The sequence below is a fragment of the Chelonoidis abingdonii genome, chromosome 4 (genome assembly GCF_003597395.2).
Source record: "Chelonoidis abingdonii isolate Lonesome George chromosome 4, CheloAbing_2.0, whole genome shotgun sequence".
NCBI classification, from domain to species: Eukaryota; Metazoa; Chordata; order Testudines; family Testudinidae; genus Chelonoidis; species Chelonoidis abingdonii.
Window position 1 is genome coordinate 90,135,171 of NC_133772.1, and position 20,249 is coordinate 90,155,419.

Here is a 20,249-nt window from a genome sequence, read left to right on the forward strand (position 1 = left end):
GTGGTGGTGGAGTATGCCGTTGTTCAGATCTGAGGTTTGGGTGGCTCATTATAGTGTGAATCTGGGTCTGAATTCTTCCTAGGTTTGAGGTTTATCACAATTGAGATTTTGGGTTGAGTCCATCTCTAAAAACTCCCCCAAACCTAGATCTGGCTCTTCAAAGCATTGGGGCAGGTAACTCTATGCACTTTTTTTTAAGGTACTAAACTAAAAGCATCAAGTATGTTTCCTAACTTTTGTAATTAGTGCCTAGCTGTCAAAGTGGCAGGCATTTACATAAAATATTTATAGAAATAGATAAATTCCTGTAGACTGAGACAACCTTTTGATTGCAGTCACCATCATTTACAGATTAACTTTGTGTTGCATATGTGAAAGCAATTCCTATCTCTCTTGTGTTGAAATAAATGCAATATTACAAAACAGAATAATTAAACCAAAAGGATTTTTACATGATGCAATAGTCAATGCCACAAGAAATCACTGTATATGTATAGATACAGATCTGATCTACACATACCAAACAGACAGTACAGATTTCAAAATTACAAGTAGATATATAAGAAACTGATTTGGGAGTAAGCATTTTTAACAATTCCTTAGTGGACAGTGCTTCTTATTTATTTGCCATGTGGACCTTGTTTCTGAAAAATACCGTATTGCATTCTAATCTCCACTGTAAGCCACTGATAATCATGATGTCCGTGATCCACTCAACAACATTTCTAGGTCTTGTTCAGTGTTAGACGATCACTCATTGGATGCAGGTTTGCATTCTGAGATAAATCCTTTGCAGTTCCTGAGAATGGCCAGCCGCCTTGATTTGTTCAAATCTTGGAGCTAGGAAATGTTTAAAAAAGCCTGACTCCCCAGATGGGAAAGCAGGAATGCCACTGATAGAGCCTAGAGCCTTGTCTAGTGTTGCTAACCGCAGTTCAGCTCCATGGGTAGTAGAGTACCCTGTTGTAAATGTGTCATGGGGTGCCACCGCCGTTTTAACCAGTGTGTCATTTAGACCTGCTCTGAGCAGGATTAGATGACACAGGGCCAATCTGGCATTACACTAAGGCACCTTTACCATAGTCTAGCAGCATAAAGGGGCCTGATGGGGAGGAGAAACAGCACCCCAAGGATACCCCTGCAAAATGGGTGTCTTAGCCAGCACAGAACTAGCCTGATACAGCTGTGCTCCCAGCCCCTGATGTTGGGGTCATGGAGTGGGATGCTGAGAATGGGGCAGGGGATGTAGCTTAGTAAACACAGCTGCAGCTGTTCTTTGTTTCCCAGGGCTCACAAAAGGCATGGGAAGCAGAGTTTAAGTTAGAGCAGCTCTGAATATGGGGAGCACAAAGGTGAGAAAAGACCACCTTTGCCTCTTGGCCACCCCATTCCTGTGCCAGGTGTGGGAATGGAGTAACTGGGAAACAGGGTCACAATGCTAAAAATGGTGGTGCCAACCAGCACTCAGTCTACATTAGTGCCCCCAACATTGCTAACTCTGAAGAGTGGAAATGGGGCTAGGAACAGGAGGAAATTTTATTGACAAGGCCCAGGATCATGATGGGGTAGGAGGAAAGGTGGGATGGAGCCTGTTCTTTCCTTTTACTGGGAATCTTCAGTATTTTGGGGCTTGACCCTTCAGCGAAAGTGCTGGGTGTGCAGCATCTTTCAGTATCAGGTCCTTTGTTTATACAAATGGACCATTAAACTTGTGCTGTGTAGATATAATTTCTTATCAGTACTAAATGGCTGTACCCAGAAAGCAAGGAAGACACTTTGATTAGGCAAGATCCAGCTCTCTAAGACCCTGGGAAGGAAGGATGAGAACTTAGGGAGCAGAACTGAGACAGCCGAAAGAAAGACAGGCGTGAACAGAGCAGAACAGGAGACAGTGAAAGACGGAGGGAGTAAATGAGAGAAGAAGGAGGGAAAGATAAGCCTGGTCTGGTGGTAACAGCAGGTGACTGGGAGTCTGCATATTTGAAGTCTGCTTCTGGCTCTGCCACTGACTTGCTGTGTGATCTTGGGCAAATCACTTAACCTCTCTGTGCCTCAGTTTCCTGCCGTAAAAGAGAGTTGAGAGGCTAAATGCATCAGTGTTTGCAAAGCACTTTGAGATCCTCAGGTGAAAATTGCTGTTGTGGTGCAAAGTATTGTGACTGAAATGTGAGGGGAAGATGGAGATGGGAATGAGAGAGGAGACAGAAACAGGGGACGAAAGGAAAAGGATGACTGATGAGCGGAAGAAGGGGAGGAAAGAGGAAAAAAGAGAGGGGACACCCAGTGATGGGGAAGTAATGGAAAGTGTGAGGAAGAGAAATGAGTAGCTGCTTGTCAGATCGGATATATTTTCTTGCATTGTCAGTGAGAGGAATTAGAATTGGAGAGTTTGCCCTGTGGAGCTAGTGTGTGGTGGCACAGTCTTGAAGTTAACGGTTTCCCTGCTGATAGCATCTCTGTCAAACAGCACTAGTGCAGTGGAGCTGTCCTGAGGAGGGAGGAGCCATAGAACCATAAGGCCTGATCACAGAGCCGTCTCTAAGCAGGATGAGCGCCGGATGTAGAAGCGTCTCCCCTCGTGCCCTTCAGGCCTGTGCACAATTAACACTGGGAAAAAGCGGGCATCCTGGTAGGTGGGTGGGTTTTCACTGATAGCTAGCTGGCTAGAGTAAGAGCAACACTGTTCATCCTGGCAGCCACGGTCCGCAATGCTGCTGCTGCAGCTCCTTCCAAGGCCTGTCCTGTGGGAGCCATGAACCCGGCACAAAGAGAAGCGGCTGGTGTTGAGGGAGAGGCGTGAGTTTCCGCTGCCACTGTGGAAGGCGTAGCGGGAGAAGATGGAGGAGTTGCTGGAGGCCTGGTTGCAGCGCTCACAGCCATGAGCTATTTCACTGTACCCACACCTGGAGTAGCCATTGTACACAGGGGAGTCTGTCAGGTCCAGGAGCATGGCCTCTGAGTAGCTGGGGATCAGCTGTCGGTTGGTACAGATGTGCCATTCCAGTTCAGTGCTGTCCTGAGTGTTATCCCGGGGCATGCAGTACCTATACAGGGGCTCCTCTGATACACCAGGCACTGTGTACTCTAGGCCTAGGAGCTTCTCAACATGGTAGTGCACGTATGCAGTCCGATACTCTATGAGCACCCGGAGTGGCCAGGAAATCATCAAGACAGCTGCCACCCAGAAAGTATAGTGGGACACATACCATGGGAGATGCTCTGGGTCCCCATAGGCCATCATAAGCTCTTTGAAGTCTATGTTTTTAAGCTGCATGCCTTCCCTGACCTCCATGTAGTCATCCAGTCCCTCAATCTCTGTGAAAAAGTGAGTCCTCTGGGTCAGGTAGGAGTTCTCTGACTCTGTGTTGGCAAAGCTGAAGCACTTGGTGAACTTCAGCTTCGTGGCTGTGTAGCATTCTAGGCCTAGCAGCTCCTTGGAGATGTCTTTGAATCCACAGTGAGAGTAGTCAAACTCAGCTTCAGCCACGTGTGTGTTGACCCGCTCCTGGTAGACCTGTGTGGTGGTATAAGCATCACCATTGCGGTACCGGGTCACCTGCCGGGTGCGTCGCACAAAGTGGTAGCTGATGGCCTTCCACCAGATACAGGGAGTGGCTTGCTGCATGCGGTTGATACGGTCATAGACGCTGTCCACATCTGCCTTGTACTGGAGTTCGCTTTTGGCATGGCAGTGCCAACACTCCACCAGGTAGGCCACGTACAGCATGGTGAGGAAGGCTAGGGGGATGTAGACATAGCCATCAGAGCACGGGCTATCATGGTAGATCATAGACTTGCCTTTGAAGGAGCTATCAAAGCTGAGCTTGGTGACTCGGGCTAGCTGACACCAGGCCACAGCACCCAGGCAGCCATACATAAGGATGGAAAGGAGGAGGCATTTCCAGTGAGATTCTCTGCACATGGAGGCACTCAAGGACCGCTTGACAGGGCGTTGCTGAGAAGCATGAGAAAGAGTAATTTATGTCAGCGGCGTCATTTTACATAATACATGACTCTTACTTTCAAGATTGTGTTTGGCTTAGCTGCTGAATGCCTTAGGGCTAGCTTGGGCCTATAGGCAGAGCCCTCAGTAAAGTGTGGTTTATAAACTGCAGTCACAGGAGTAGCCCCAGGAGGCACTGTGCCTCAGAAACATCTCTCCAAGGCACACCACCTTCCCTTTTCTCTCCTTGCTTCAGAATGGGAGTAACATGGTGCTGGTCTGTACCGACAGCAAATCTACTCCAGACCTCTCTCCTTCTGGTCAAACTAAAATCACAGCCTGTTTCTCTGACATCTCCTTGTGGATGTCTACCCTTCAGCTCAGGCCAAATATGGTTAAAACAGATCTTTCTTCCAAAATTCTCCCCGCTACCTCCTTTCACAGTCCCTGAGGACACCACCATTCTTCCTGTCACTCATGCCTATAGCCCAGATGTCATCTTCGATTCAGACTTCTATTTAGGTCCTATATCCAGGTTTGTACATTCTTTCTGCTTAACATCTCTTAAGATATGGCCATTCCTATCCATACACACAGCTAAAACTCTCATCCAGTCTTCTTATCTCGCGTCCCAATTACCACCACATCCTTTTCTCTGGCCTTGACAAAGGCAATTGTGCCCTTTTCATATCCATTCAGAAGACAAAGTTAATTTGCTAGCCTGTCTCTTTGACCATGTCACCCCTCTCTTCATATCCTTTCATGGACTCTCTCTTCTCTGTTGTATCAAATGCAAGCTGCTTGTCTTCGCTTTCAGGACCTTCATGACAGAGCCCTACCTAGGGTTTAATTTGTAATGAAAGAGGTGCTGTGGCTCAAGCAATTTTTTTACATTCACAACAGATGCAGCAACCCCAGAGGCACAGAGGCTATGAACTGCCAAGCCTAGAGGTGCCAGAGCTCAGCCCTGGCACAAATTAAGCACCCTACCTATCATCTCTTATTCAGTATGGAAAAGTCATCTCCTGTCTCTGACCAGCCCAAGGCCAGCCTCCATCACCCATGTGTTACATTTCAAAAAAGCACCTTTTGTGCTTTCTCCCCTGTTGCCCCTCATGCCTGGGAGGTGCTCTCTGTAACCATCTGCAACCTCTTCCTTAAAACTTTACTGTGCTGTGATGCCTGCAAAAGACATGACAACAGTTAGGCTGCCAGTGTGCCCAGGCCAGCGTCAAGCATGCTGACCAATACTGTCTTACTGTGTTCTTGTACTATCCTCATGTGTTAGGGGCAGAGCCAATGCTTCACACATTCTCACCTCGCCCATGTGCTCAGGGGTGAGGATAAGCACCTGCTCACTCCTATGTGCCTGAGCCCCAGATCCAATAGCACACACAGGGTTCTTATTCTGTTACACCCCTATAAGGACACATAGTCCAACCTCTGCCTTCATGTACATCCTGTGCAATCCCACTGAAATCAATAGGGTTCCACAGTGTACGAATGAAAGGACAATTTGGCTGCTGTCTCGGCCCTTACATTCTGCAACTGCTAAATTTCTGAATCCATGCTCTGTTGCTGAGATGCCTTGGGAGCACTCTTCTTTAGTGGTTTTGCACCCACTCATTCTGGCCATGCCCCAGAGTCGGCAGAGAACTGCCAGAGCAGCATGAAGCTGGAGGAATGTAAACCAGAACCAGGGCCTGCGCCTCCAGCAGCACGGAGCTGACTCAGAGGTAAGAACGACACCTACCAAATTATCAACACCATGTGTGCGGCAGCGTTGTCTTGGAGGTCTCCCATCCAGAAACTGCCTAGATTCAACCATGTTTACTTTCAGTTCTGACAGAATCACAGTTCCAGGTGGCATGGTAACAAGCTGAAAACAACAATATTGGCTAGAAGCAAAAAAAGGGCTTAAGCTATGTAGCTAATGGTATATATGTGAATAGTTCAAATCCAGCAGATCCCCCTGCTTTTGGGGCTCAAAAGGCAGGACACATATCACAAGTGTTTACAATTTACATTCGTACACTCCCACCTGTATTCCCTGAGAGGACAGGATTAGCATCCTCACCCTGATGATGTTGCAATGAATCTGTTGCATGTCATGCTGTGCTGCGCTGTAATAAGAAACAAATCAAGCCAAGTAGCCAGAAACTGTAGCAACTGAGCTGTTTCTTTATAAAGAGCAGCAGCAGCGAGAGTTCCAGTACTGGCTGGTTCCAGTGCACAGGCTGGGAGGAGCACACTCAGCAAGAGCCTTACACCTGATGTGTCTCTGTCCTGGCCTCCCTCTTGCTACTGATGCCACTTGGCCCCACTTTATAGTAAGAGTGTTGCAGCACTAAAAACAGTGAAACATACCAAGACACATACGCCATCTCTCTGCTTTTCCACCTCTGATGCAAAAATAGAACCAATTTATCTCCCAAGGGGCCCCCTCTAACATTCCAAACTTCTTAACAGCTTCCAACAGATGCCATGTTTTTGTTTCCCCCTAATATTGGTTGCCTGAGGCCCACAACAGGCAAGATTCAGTTCTGGACCAGTGATGGGTTTAAGGTCCAATGCTTCATGACCCTGCAGAGCTAGAAATGGGAGCTTTATGCCATTTGAAAAAAGAGTTTGCCCTTTTCCCAGTGGGACAGCAGCATTTGTTTTTAACGTTGCAAGGCTGAGGTTTGACTTTAAAGTCATTCATTTTTAGGCATGAAAGAGCTATTTTAGGTCATTTTTAGAGGTCTTTATTGCTTCCTTTGAGGCTGAGTCCTGTACAGTTGGACTCATGGGGCTAGATTCTAATTTCATAGATTCTCATTTCACTCTGGTGTAAACTCAGAGTAACTCCAGTGATTTCAGTGGAATTACACCAGTGTAAATCTAGAGTATCTGAGATCAGAATGCTTCCAGGAGGAAATTATGACAACCACTGACAGTGTAAAGGGACCAAATTTATAAAAATGTAATTTACATCCACTTTAAGGCCCTGTTATGCTGCCATAGTAGTGTAAAGGGACTTTATTACAAATGTAAATCAGGCCCATTTTTCCTTATCTCCTTTAGGGAACTCTGAAGAGAGCAGCAAAATGGTTACAACCAGCACCCAGAACTCTGAACAATAACTGCAAAACAGTAGGAGCCATATAGGTATATGGTTGAGTCCAGATCCAACCCCTGAAGGTATATCTACACTGCAATGTAAGCCCAGGCTCTGACTCAGGTTCAAGCCTTAAGCCCCTTTCCATCTACACTCAAATCTCTCAGGCTTGGACCCAGGGTCCTAGGAGCCTGTGAAGGTAGAGGGTCTGAGCCCAAGTCAAAGTAGGACCCAGGGTTTGAGTACTATCATTTTGCAGTGTAGATGCAACCCCCCTGCACTCAGGTTCTTGGAGTCCACCAAAAGTCTCCACACTGCTGTGGGCAGACTTCATTTGTCCTCTCTCTCCCAGGAATCATCAGTTGACTCCAGGGAAAAGGAAGCACCCCACCTTGTTCTAATACAACAGCTTAGCATTTTATTCTGACAGCCAACCTGCAAACAAACCATCCGAGAACCTACAGTGCTTGCCATGGATACTGACCAGAAGAAGTCCTTTCCAAGGCATGCTGCATTGTGGTTACAGGAGCACAGTCTGATTTTGGTTAATCTATTGTGTGAGGCCATGAGAGATAACCAAACAATTAATTTTATTAGTAAGAGTACCAGAAATGACCATGCATACAAGCAAAGGGCAAAGAAGCTGGTGGTGCTGGAAATTTACCATAGGGGTGATCAGTGCAGGGAATGGATTAAGTGGATCAAGACCAAGTACCAGAAAACCAATAATCACAAATGTGCCTCTGGCAACTCACCAGCATCATACCTGTTTTATGATGAGTTTGACCCAGTGCTGGGGATTGCATTGAGCACTGGACCATCAGCGGTGCATGATGACCTGGTCAGCTGGAATGGTGTCCTGCTGGCCCCTGTAGCCAGCATGGGAATTGATGGGAGCCAGTAGCAGGCACCGAATGAGGCAAATGAAGTGACTCTGCTAATGAAACCAGTCCCAGAGGAGCTTTTGCTGCAGGAGCTACTCACCCTGGGGCCATACTCAGAGGAGCTTTTTGATGCTCTCCTGGCCCAGAGATACAGCCAACGGTGGATCCGGCAGCAGAAATGGAAGAGGGAGAAGCCACCCTGGAGCCTGGTAAGTTTCTGACTCTATTTGTATATTTCTTACTGTAGGAATGAGATGGATTTTGGCTCTATGAACCAATCCAAACCCTGGGAAGCAGCGTATATCTGCTAATGTCTCCCCCCTCCGCTACCCTGTGGAATTCAAAATGGAGACAGGGAAACACAAACAGTAAAACAAGCATGTAAAAATGAGGTTTTACTGGGAAGCAGAGGTGGATTACAGTTTGTGGGGCCCTGGGCCAGGACAAGTGGGGGCCCCTTCCCCACCCCTTCCGCCTGCAGTCCCCCCCATCCCTTGGTGCTCCTTCCAGGGAGCAGGGTCAGGGGGCAGTGGCTTGCCCTGCTCTGCCCCCCTGCCTGGCGCTCCTGCCAGGGAGCAGGATCAGGGCGTGGGGACTTGCCTTGCTCTCCCTGCCCGGCGCTCCTGCTGGGGAGAGGGATTGAGGCACGAGGACTTGCCCTCCTTTGCCTGCCTGCCCGGCACTCCCACTGCAGAGCAGGGTTGGAGCAAGGGGGCTTGCCTGGCCATGTCTATGGAGCATCAGTGGTGTGAAGCAGCCCTCTGCCAATACACTGAAGTTCAGCAAGAAACATTTTCTGTCCTTGAAATTCCAAGATGATGTTGTCTGGGTCCTGCACTGAGCTATTTGAGACAGTAACCCTCTGAGTCTCATCCTATTCCAAGAGGAAAGACAAGCTGAAATGCAAGCAGCCAGGCTCCGTCTGGCTGCGCAGCTTGAGGACAGGCTAGTGGTGCAGGAGCAGGCATTTGCTTCACAGTTCCTGGAACAGAAAAGGCAGTGAAAGGAGGACAACTGAGCACAACACAGAGAACTGTTTGAGCAGCAGCTGTCTCGAATGGCTGCAAAAGTAAAGGCTCCACTGGCTTGCATCCCCTTTATGGTATCCTGCATTCCAGGAACAGCCTGGACAACTCCATGGCTGGGTGGGCCATGCAGTTTTGCCCTATCAGTGGCTGGGCTGTGCAAATGTGCCCTGTGCAGGCTTCAGTGCTGAACCCCTCCCCCGTGGATGCCTCCACATCCATGCCCTGGCACCAAGTGCATGGCAAAAGTGAAAGGAGAATCGTGCGCCAGGGGAAACACAATAGTGTGTATATAGGGTGTCTTGTACATCGGTTCACTGTTTGCATATGTTTATGCTCCTGGACACTTTCAAAGCTTTTGGTGTTGTTGGTGGACTAATGGCAGCTGGCCTGCCAGGCAGTGGTTGAATATTGTACTTTTCCACTAACTGTGTAAAAATTAAGGTTTTTATTTCATAAAGAAGATGTATTGCCATCACTGCAACATGTCATGTAATGTATATTTTAAAATAATAAAGATAAAAAGAGGAGCAGGGACAAGTGGGAGGTTGTATGCAAAACCCATGTCTCACCAAAGTATATACATACATCAGCTCTTAACATCAATCCATTCTGGTTTCTCCACCCCACCCCATTACATAAACAGTCACATCATTCAAAACTACAATGCAGGGCAATCAATGTCCCACAAGCACACAGAGGTACTATTCTCCCTCTTCAGTTGGCCCATGGAAGTCTATAATGTGGGAGCACAAAGCATCTCTGACTTCTGTTGCCTGGGTGCATCCAGCTCCAGCTATGGTAGATGCACTCTCTGGCTGAGTGTATAGGGTGGCCAGACAGCAAATGTGAAAAATCAGAACAGAGGGTGGGGACTGATAGGAGCCTATATAAGAAAAAGACCCAAAAATTGGGACTGTCCCTATAAAATCGGAACATCTGGTCACCCTATGAGTGTACCAGTTCAGGGGGCCTTGCAGTCACAGGTTCATTCAGGGGAAAATGGCTCACCATTGGCTTCACATTGATGACACTAGCATCCAAATAGGTCTATAGATACCATCCGCGGGATTTCAGTCTGCCATATGCACATTCAGCCACCATTCTACACTTGATAAGAGTGTAATTAAACCTTCTTTTGCTGGGGCATCTGAGATCAGAATATGGTTTCATAAGCCAAGGCAAAAGGGGGTACACAGCATCCCCCAGAATAACTTTGGGGATGGAACTTCATATGCAATAATGTCATGAGGTGGAAATCATGTCCCAGCCTGTCCATGAATATAGACTCTCTCAATCAGCAGAAAACCCTGGCATCATGAACTTTTCCAGTGCAGCCAACACTGATGTTCACAAATCGACCTCTGTGGTCCATGAGGGCCTGCATAACAATGGAGTAGTACCCTTTGTGGTTTATGTACTCATGTGCTCCATGATGAGGGTAAACTATGGGCACATGGGTCCCATCAGTGGCCCTGGCACAGTTTGGAAACCCCATTCTCTGAAAGCCAGCAATTACCTCAGGAATATCTTTTATACCTACCATCTTTTGGTAAACCACATGCCTGATTGCCTCAGAAACCTTCACTGCCACTTACCCACAGTCGACCTTCCATTACCAAACTGATTGGCTACAGACCTGTAGCGGGTTGGGGTAGCCATCTTCCAGATGATTATAGCAAGCTGCTTGTGGACTGTCATGGCCAGGCTCATGCATGTATCTTTATGCTGTAAGGTCAGGTCAAGCTGCTCAGAAAGTTCCAGAAATACAGGGTTTTTTGTATGAAAGTTCTTCTGGTCATCCCAGGGCTGCATGACAATGTGATCCTACCCAGGGGCGGCTCTAGGTTGTTTCCACCCCAAGCATGGGGTCACGCGGATTCGGCGGCATTTCTGCGGGTGATCTCCCAGTCCCACACCTTCAGCATAGCCGCCACCAAATTGCCGCCGAAAGTGCGGGACCGGTGGACCTCCTGCAGGCATGCCCCCGAAGGCTGCTGCCCTCATGGGGACCAGCAGGCCTCCACCCATGGCTTGCCGCCCTAGGCATGTGGTTGCTGTGCTGGTGCCTGGAGCCGCCCCGATTGTGCTTGTTGCCTTGCTCTAGAAGTGCTGGTGTATGGAAGGGATATCAGTGGCTATACCGAGTGTCATAAGCAGCATCAGCTAGTTCAAGTCTGTTATGTCTGTGTCCTACTCCTTGTCTGTCATTATCTCTGTCAGGTACCTTTCGTGGGTCAAAAAACACTGCCGAGCTGCCAACCAGTGCCTAACATTTTGGGAGGGCACTAGGAAGCCTGAGATACAATTGGTTGGATTCATGTCTGTGTACTCCAGTGTGGATGCCAGAGCTTCAGGTCTGGGCCTGGGTTAAAAATTCTTAACCTAAATCTGGCAATCATTGTGTATGCTCAAGCCCTGAGTTCTCAAACCCAGAGTCCGCTGACTCAAGTCCCACTAACCCTGGGCTTACGTTGTAGTGCAGATGTACCCTGAGTGGGTGGAACAGTCCTGTGAAACTCCCTCTAGCACCTCTCTCTGAACCCTAATCCCATTATCACTCTGCTGTGCATTTCTGCACAGCCCAGCCTTTGGGCCCAGCAAAGCCCACAGCCTTAGGCTCTCCCGATATGTGGGAACTGTGGTGGGAACCTCATGAAGAATCTCAGATGTCTTTTCTATATTTTAAAATAAGTTTCTAGCCCTCTTCTTTGTGAGGGGACTGTATCTATAAACCACTCTCTAGGCTTGGACTGAAGCAGCAGCTGGGCTTTCCTTCTACAGCAGAAGGCCATGATGGAACTTCAAATCCACACTCACATGCACACAAGGGCACTTTTTGTGTAAAATGAGGCAGTTGTGTGTGAATTTTGGAGGAGATTTTCAAAGCAGTGCAGGGGCTCCAGCCATCTGTTGTAATGGAAGATGTGTAGCTAAATCCCCTGCACAGCTTTGAAAATCTCAGCCCTCCTCAGTAGTCCCAACACCTCTCCAAATCCCCAGGCTGGGCTTGAGCACAGTGTACGGGTGGAACTGGATTGTTTAAGGCTGGCTATGATACCTGAATGCCTAATATGTTCCCAGTGATACTGGAAATACCAGAATCACCAAAAAATGGCAGATATTCATGCTGTTTGGCAAGCTGATTTCACCCATCCCTACACCCTGTCACTGTCTCTGTCCCATTGCCCATACATGCCAATGCTTCCACAGCAGCTCAGCTGTAATCCCCAATCACGCCTCCATCTCTTCCCTTGATTGTCTACAATTCTGCTCTCGAGGGCCCATTCTCCACACACCAGCAGGTACAGAATGCTGCTGCCCTCCTCCCCCCATCCTCACAGGCACAAAGAAGTGCAACTATATCACTCCCATCCTCAAACAGCTCCCCCGACTCCTCATTCACTTCAGAATCCAGTTCAAAATGGTCTTTGTGTTCAAAACTCTCCATGGAACTGCTCAGGGAACCTTGTCATTACTTCTCTCCTTTTGTTCACTTATTCCTTCTTTTTGTCCCAATTCTCTCTGCAGCTCCCTTGTATCTTTCTATCTCCTCAGCTGTTCATTTTATCTCAAATCCCAAATATATTTGCCCTGGCCTATACATTTTCATTTCTCCCTTCCTTTGGTATTACAATTATTTAATGTTGTAATTCTATTGGCATATGAGCATTTTGGTTCAGTGTGTACGAAAGATGCCAGCTATAATAAAGAATAAAAACAACAAGTCATAAAGTATCACCCACTCTCAAAATCTAATAAAGAAACACACCCTTCTTTCATGCAAATTCATTATATATTAAATTACAATCTATGAGCTTCATATGCTGTCATGGCTTGTTTACTATCTGTTGGTGTGAAGCCATTGGACCATTGCTTTACGGAATAGATGTTATTTAATTTATTCCTGTGGTTATTAGAAAATAGTCTGGAAAGTCAATCTGCAGATTAAGAACTGGAACTTCTGCTACATTTACCAAACAGGTGTTTCTAGGTTGGCACTTGAAGAGATTACCAGAGGTGGGGCAGGTGTGTGAATCTACAATTATGTTAATTTTCTGCTTCAGGACAGACCTAGAGAATCCTGTGTGCAGTTTCATTTTTAAATCATAAGTATCAAAGCCCTGACTTGATGGGCAGTTGCCTTCAAAGACTCTGTGGGATGGCAGGTGCCAAAAATAAAGAGCAGCTATGGAATGGTTTCGGTTTACCAGGCACACCCAGTGCTTCATGTTCCTTGCTGAACTGCAACTACAACATGTTAGTCCTTTTGCTTCTGCAGCAGTAACTTAATATGTGCCCCCAGCTCCACCCCTTTTTAAACAATATTTTGTGTTGTAACAAGCTTGGGATTAGACTTTGGCTTTTACTCCTAGATACCAGTGACAGACGAAGGAAAAGCAGAGTCTGAATATACAAGCTGGCATATTCTTCCATTTGCCTATCAGGGATGGAATGTATTCTGTTGGCCAGAGCAAGGAACTGGGTACCAGGGCATCTGGATTCTTTTCTTGATGTCTATTGTCCTTGAGTAAGTCGTTAGGAGCCTGTTAAGGTGTGCATTGTTACACTCATTCTGAATGTCTTCAGCAGAAATGTCTCTAGCATGGCCAAGAATTCCAAAAGTATAGCTGTTGTCTCTTTAAAAGATACAGTCCAAAGATGAGATGGAAGTTAGAGGTTCAGAAAAAATATTTATTCCAGTCAGGAAGTGTCTTTGTAATTCTGCTTCCTGACAGTCTCATGAGAGGTAAAGAGTTTTAATGGAGCTGTGTGATAGCCCAGAAGGATGCGCTTATTTTCATATGCTAGCTGAGTGGTCAGAATCATTGACTTCTGAGGAAAAAAGTAAAAATGTAGGATATTTTCAAAAGCTTCCACTGATTTTGAGATCCTCACTTTTTGGGTGCTCAACTTGAAACATTTTGGGCCTGGTTTTCAGAGGTACTGAGGATCCACAGCTGCCATTAACTTCACTTTGGAGGTAGGAGCACACAGTACCTTGTAAACAAGGTCCACTGTGTGTCAAGTTCGTCATCCAAAATTAGCAAACAACTGAAAATGTTGGCTGATGTGAAAATGTTGACCAAATGACCACATGACAGGTCCCAGCTAACACTGAGCTAGGATTTTTATCATGTAAGTAATAATCAAGGATATTCTCAGTTATTCTTGGATATTTAAGGATGTTCTTAAGCATCTAAAATATTTATGAATATTCCTGGTTTTGTAGGGATATTCTGGACCAGGGAGCTTCAGCCTCCATTAAAACTAAAAGCAGATTCATAGAGTTTAAGGCCAGAAAGGATCTTTAGATCACCTAGACTAACCTCCTATATATCACAGGCCATTAAATTTCATCCAGTTATGTCTGTACTGAGCCCAATTGTGTTTGACTAAAGCATAACTTCCAAAAAGGCATCCAGCCTTGATTCAAAGACATTAAGTGATGGTGAATCCACCTCTTCTTCGTAATTTGTTCCAACAGTTAATCACCCTCACTGTTAACAATTGTGCATAATTTCTAACTGGAATGTGTCTGGCTTCATCTTCCAGCCATTAGTTTTCGTTACACCCTTCTCCTCTAGATTAAAGAGCCCTTTAGTATTGTCTCGCCATGAAGCTTCATATCCACTGTAATCAAATGTCTTTTCCATCTTCTTTTTGACAAGCAACCCAGATGGAGCTCTTTAAGTATCTCACTGTAAGGCATTTTCTCCAACTCTTGAATCATTCTTGTGGGTCTCCTCGGCCCCCTCTCCAATACCTCAACATCATTCTTAAAATGAGGACACCAGACCTTTTCAGAATCACCGCTTTCCAGGATGCAGTCCCCCACTCTGTAGGTATGGCCTTCACTCATTGTTTCTAGATGTATGAGGAGGGAGTGTGTGCTCAGGGGAGGGGATGGAACTGGGTGGAGCAGGGGCAGGAAGAGGCAGGGCGAGGGTGAGAAGAGGTGGGGCTGGGAGGAAGGGGTAGAGTGGGGGCAGAGCCTGGGGAGAAGCAGGGGGTCAAGCACCCCCTGGTAACTCAAAGATGGAGCCTATGTTTAATTGAATAACTTATTTACTTTCTGTTCTAAACTGTTATTTAATGTTGCTGTATGCTGTTAGACAGAAGTAGTGTTCTACTCCAGAAACGATTACATTTTGGTGATGCATGAAGCAATCCTTCTCTGTATATCTTTTTCTAGCTAAGTGCAGCTTATAGAGAGAGGATAGCTAAGGTTGCAAGCAGCTTCCATTATAAGCCTTATATTTAGTCCAGTTGTAACTCTGGCTGGCAAAATAAATTTGACCTGAAATTACGATTCTTACTCTGAAGACTGGGGAGACATTTTCTGCAAAATTCAAAGGAAACTGATCAAACTGTTTTTGAATTACAGGTCAATAAATAGGTTACCCTAACGTGAAATGATGACCTATGTTTATTTTTTTCTCTCTCTAGTTAAAAACTGCCTTGTTACTACCACTTCAAGTTTTCCACATATTAAATCTTGAAAACTCTTGCAGTGGGTCTATTTGCAGAAAATGTGTTGCAGGTAAATTCAATGATCCATTACATTTCTTTTGTGGATAGTTTGGGGCCCAGTGCTGACTGTGCTGTACCTGACTCCAAGCCACCTCTGTTGGTTCCCCACTTTCCAAAGCATTAAAATTCACACTTAATAAAAAAAATCACTGCAAAAGCATTTCTAAAATAGACCTCTGTCCCTTTTAAAAAACCATGCATGCCTTTGATGGCTGACCTCAAGAGCTGTAATTTTGCTGAAGCAAACTGCTATTGTGTCTAAAATGAAAGACTGAGGGAAAAAAACATAGGGTAACCCAGATGTGGCCTGAATGGAAATAGCAAAAATGACAGGGAAACGGAGAAGAAAGGAGAGAGAGGGAAGTGAGCGAGAGGAGGGAGAAAGGATAACCCAGACATGGGCAGAATGTAAATGGAACAAAGGCAGGGAAATAGCAAAGACAGACAGTGGAGAGAGAGAGCAACTAACCTGCACAGGAAGAGACTGGAATATAGCACAGAGTTGGGGCGCAGGTAAGAATTAATTGGATGGCAATGAAGATTACACCACTAAAGCATGATATACTGCAGTGATCCTCAATGTGTAGCTGTAATGTTGCATGTTGCCTTTCCAGGTACCACATATGGTTCCTGTGGAATTTGCTGGATAAGAGCTTTGAAAGAAAGAAAAAAAGGAACTCTTTCCTACAAATTCCATTTTAGCAGACGTGAGGAGTGGGGAGAGATTGTGGCAAATGGAGTCAGAGAGCCTCATAACAATCAGTCATGCTGGGATGCCTCTGCATTCCACTGTGATGTTTGCATCACAGCGCTGCAGAAATATGGATTGATTGTGTGTCCACATCCCCTTCCGAGCCTCTTGCAAAGTCAGGATATCGCTCCACAGTGCCTTTATGATGCCATTCAATGGTAAAACAACTCAGCAAGGCTAAGGATTACTCATGTGAGCAGTGATCCAATGTTACTGTTTACATGGGGGAGCCTTTTTGTTTTTATATATCGGATAAGGGGCAAATAAGTAAAAGATTGAGGACACAAAGGAAATCAGAGAAGAGGAAACAGAGCTAGACAGGGAAAAAGCAAATAAAGAAAAATATGATGGGCTAAATTAATCCCAGGTGTAATTCCACTGACTTTAGTGGGTGTACATCTGGGATGAATGTGGCCCAGAGGATGAGGGCAGTGAGATGAGGAAAGGACACTGGATTACCAAACGTTACACACCATCCTGCTGTAGAGTGTGACATGCCTGAGTGGAGATGGATTTTTGCTATAATTCTGTGAGTCTTTTCACCTTGATCTAGAGAGGGCTCTGGAAACGCTTTACCTGAGAAGAGAAATGTTATGCAAGGCTACCTGTTGGATGACCAGGGTGTTAATAAAATGATATTGTCCAGCACAGTGGCACTGTACATGCAGCAAGGTGCTGCAGTCTTCCAAAGCGTCCCACCCTTTAGAGAAATATTCTCAGCTTGCTTCAGTTGGGCTTTGGAAAAGAGACAGAAAACTCCCTGTGAAGCTGCCAATGAGAATTGCATTACAATCCACTTTTCTTCTGACCATTTGGGAGTTGGCATAACTGGGTCTAATGCTGTGGAGGTGGGGTTGTCTAGAGAAGAAAGTTAACTGACTGTGAACCATTCAAAATCAGTGCACATGCTCCTTTTTCAATCTAGTTCCAGCTGAACCCCTATATCAGGTCTAATTTGTCATCCATATAACTAGAAAAGGTCCTGAACCAAAATTCTAGCTCCCAACAATCCTGAATTAGGAAGCTGACCACTCCTGAATTTCAAGGTGTGGACCTATATGTCATGGCCTTCAGCCAACAGGAAGTGCTGAAAGCATAGCTGCCAAAGTGTAGAGAGGAAAATACAAGGGGAGAATTTAATGGAAAGAGTCATATAGCATCCAGGATGATTTCCCCACAGCACTTGTTTGTTATTGGGTATATGTTAAAAATGCACTGTTTGCTCTTCTGGGATGGAATTCCAATCAAAGTGAAATCTTTGTTCAATAACTCTCCTTTTAAAAGCTATGGTGTCAAATGCTGCTCAGAAATGTTCTTTCCTTTGATCTAAAAAAAAGTCTTCACACACTCCGTGCCTTTGTAGTGTCAAACCTAGAGGTATTTATTTCTGCAGAAGATTTAATCCTTATCACTCCCATCTGCTTCTTGTGCTCCTGAATCTCTTTTGGTTTTAAATGTCTGCAGCTTCTGTTTTCCTCTCATTAAATCAAGTTATCAGTCCAAATGTTTAGAGAGAGAAGGCCATGAAAAATGAAGGGGGGCAAATTCTCTCCTCAGTAATAGCCTGAAACAAGAGGGCAGGTTATAGTACCCAGCAGAGAGAGGCAGAACTCTTCAGCTGATTGGTACAAGTGGCAGGCTCTAGAACCTTCCATAAATGCACAAAGCTGTTCTACTGACTCACACTGGCCACCATCCCAGATGGGGGCTATTGACTTTAACCTAGTTTATAAAAACATTTGAGCCTCCCTCTGAAGAAGAGGGAACCAGAGGCAAGGACAGAAGGAGCCTCCAACCCTGAAAACAGTCAAGTTAACGGGCAAGCTCTTGTGCGGTGCTTGTTTGTTCTTCAAGTTAGAAGTAAAGGAAAACCCAAGAGAAGTAAATTTGGATCTTAGCCAGTGTATGTAATATATTTAGAACAGGTGGGAATGCCTCCTATTTCAACACCAATGCCATGAAGAAAATAATTTGGCCCAAAATCCATTTTTGAGTTTAAGGCATTCACATTCTACAGTGGTGAGGGCCAAAAAATTAGGTAGCTGTCTAAGCAGAGGATCCTGATCAATAAGGTGACTGATTTTTCAGAATTTTATAAAAGGCCCACTTCTGTGGTAGCTTTTTACATGGTCACAAACATGAATGCACAGAAAAGTACCACCTTTCAAAATGTGTGCCGATGTTGCTGCTGCTGCATTCCGACTCAGCAGCAACTCAACATGTATATTTCTAGGAGAGGAGGACTTTTTCCAGTAATTTTGTATTCCGAATGAGTTCATCATCCAGTGCTGAATAACTGTTAAAGCTACTTTTTTACTCAAAGTAGATGCTGATAGTGACGACACTCACTTAAATTTTCAGTCCAAATTCTGCTCATCAGACTGAACTCTCATTCCATGGGACTGTTTGTTATCTCTGATAAGGACAGAGCAAGTTTTATTATTCATACAGCACTGTGTCTTGAACATAGATTTTGCATTAAAAGAGATTTGATTGATGAAATGAAAAAACAAACAGGAAATGTAAGATGATCTGAAAGAAATTCCTGAGACACCAGGATGTTATATGAAAAATGAGGACTGTACCAGTAAAACTGGGATGCATAGTCTCTACACCTGCCAGTGTCATACATATCTGTTCAAGACTGTCACTATAGCTTTCAAAGGAAGCAAAATTGGCTTGTGGGTTTCACAGGGGTGTGGAAACTACAACTGCAAGGCTCTGTGCCTGACCTTACCATAAATTCACTATCCTTAGACCAGTCATTTGACTTCTTATGCCTCAATTTACCTAGACACTTAGAATAAAAAAATAATCATAATAATCCCTTTCTACATCATGGGGATCCTGTAGGACTTAATTTGTGAATATAAAGCTCTGTGAAATCCTCAAAAGAAGTATTCTATGGGACTGATCCACACCCCTCTGAAGTCAATGTTAGTATGTGTATTCATTTCAGTAAACTTTGGCTCAGGCCCTATAAAAATAATTGTTCTGTTCTCATACCTCTGCAGTTTTTTTCTCTTTTTAACTAGACAGTTTTCAATTTTTACCCTATGTTATGACTCTCTGGTTAGACTCCACACGCACCTGCCTTGTGAATCCATGTAACAGCTTCCTCACAGTAATAATCTGTTTGTGGCAGCTAACGCTACTGTAAGGAAACTTCTATCACTGAAGTGTCTTCAAGGGTCAGGCATCAGCTGTGGTAGCTTCCTCGCAGTGCTAGCAGTGTGTGATCCTCACAGTAGTGTCCAGCCATTGTTACAGCATCAGCAATGCTGCCACAGAAAAGTGGGGTTTGAGTATGGTTCCTTGCATCCACACCTTGTCAAATGTAGCAAGGACCCTGGCAATGTGGTAATTATAATAGTGCCCCTATTAATACCAGCTAGAATCTCTGCAGTCAACACTTCTCTGGGAGAAGAGAGACTTGAAGGTAAATATTGCCTCCTAAAAGGAAGGTCACACAGACAAGTTCTGCCAAAGATTCTGACAGCATAGCAGTTAGAGGACTTCAGCTGAGGCACATCCACTTAGCAGTTTAATTTTATCCAGTGTGTCCGAGCCAGGAGTCTTGGGTTTTGTTGCCACTGACTCATTGTGTCCTCAATTAATCTTGCTGTGACTGAATATACCCATCCATAATAGAAAACACACCACCTGCCTCAAAGGGACATTGAGAATTCATGTTTGTGAAGCGATTTTAAATCACCATATTAAAGGCACCCTGAAAATGCAAAGCAGCAGCCTGGGAGCTGGGTATGAAGAGAAGGCCAGGCAGCTTGGGAGTAGTCATATCCTGCAATGGCGTCAGTTACAAACTTGTGGTAGCTATGGGATTCCAACCCACACCCCCAAAGCCACAGGACTTTGTGGTGAGGCCAGCAGACTGTTATAAACCATCTTTCTTTGGTGTTGAAATCCCAGTAGGGTAGTAGGGTCCACTCTATTGTACACCTTGAGCACAGAGGTAGGGTGTCATTCTCCCCCTCCTACGACACACCTACTG

At 45.4% G+C, this 20,249-nt stretch overlaps 1 protein-coding gene across 1 annotated transcript in view; it reads right to left on the bottom strand.

Moving 5' to 3' along the window:
• Nucleotides 1–431: 431 nt before the first annotated feature.
• LOC116832816 (transmembrane protein 151B-like) overlaps nt 432–20,249 on the bottom strand; it is a 31,689-nt gene continuing 11,871 nt past the window's right edge. Inside the window, exon 2 of the mRNA XM_032793880.2 lies at nt 432–3,955. Coding sequence (XP_032649771.1) covers nt 2,525–3,955 — 1,431 coding nt within the window. The 3' untranslated portion in view covers nt 432–2,524. The remainder of the gene's footprint in view (nt 3,956–20,249) is intronic.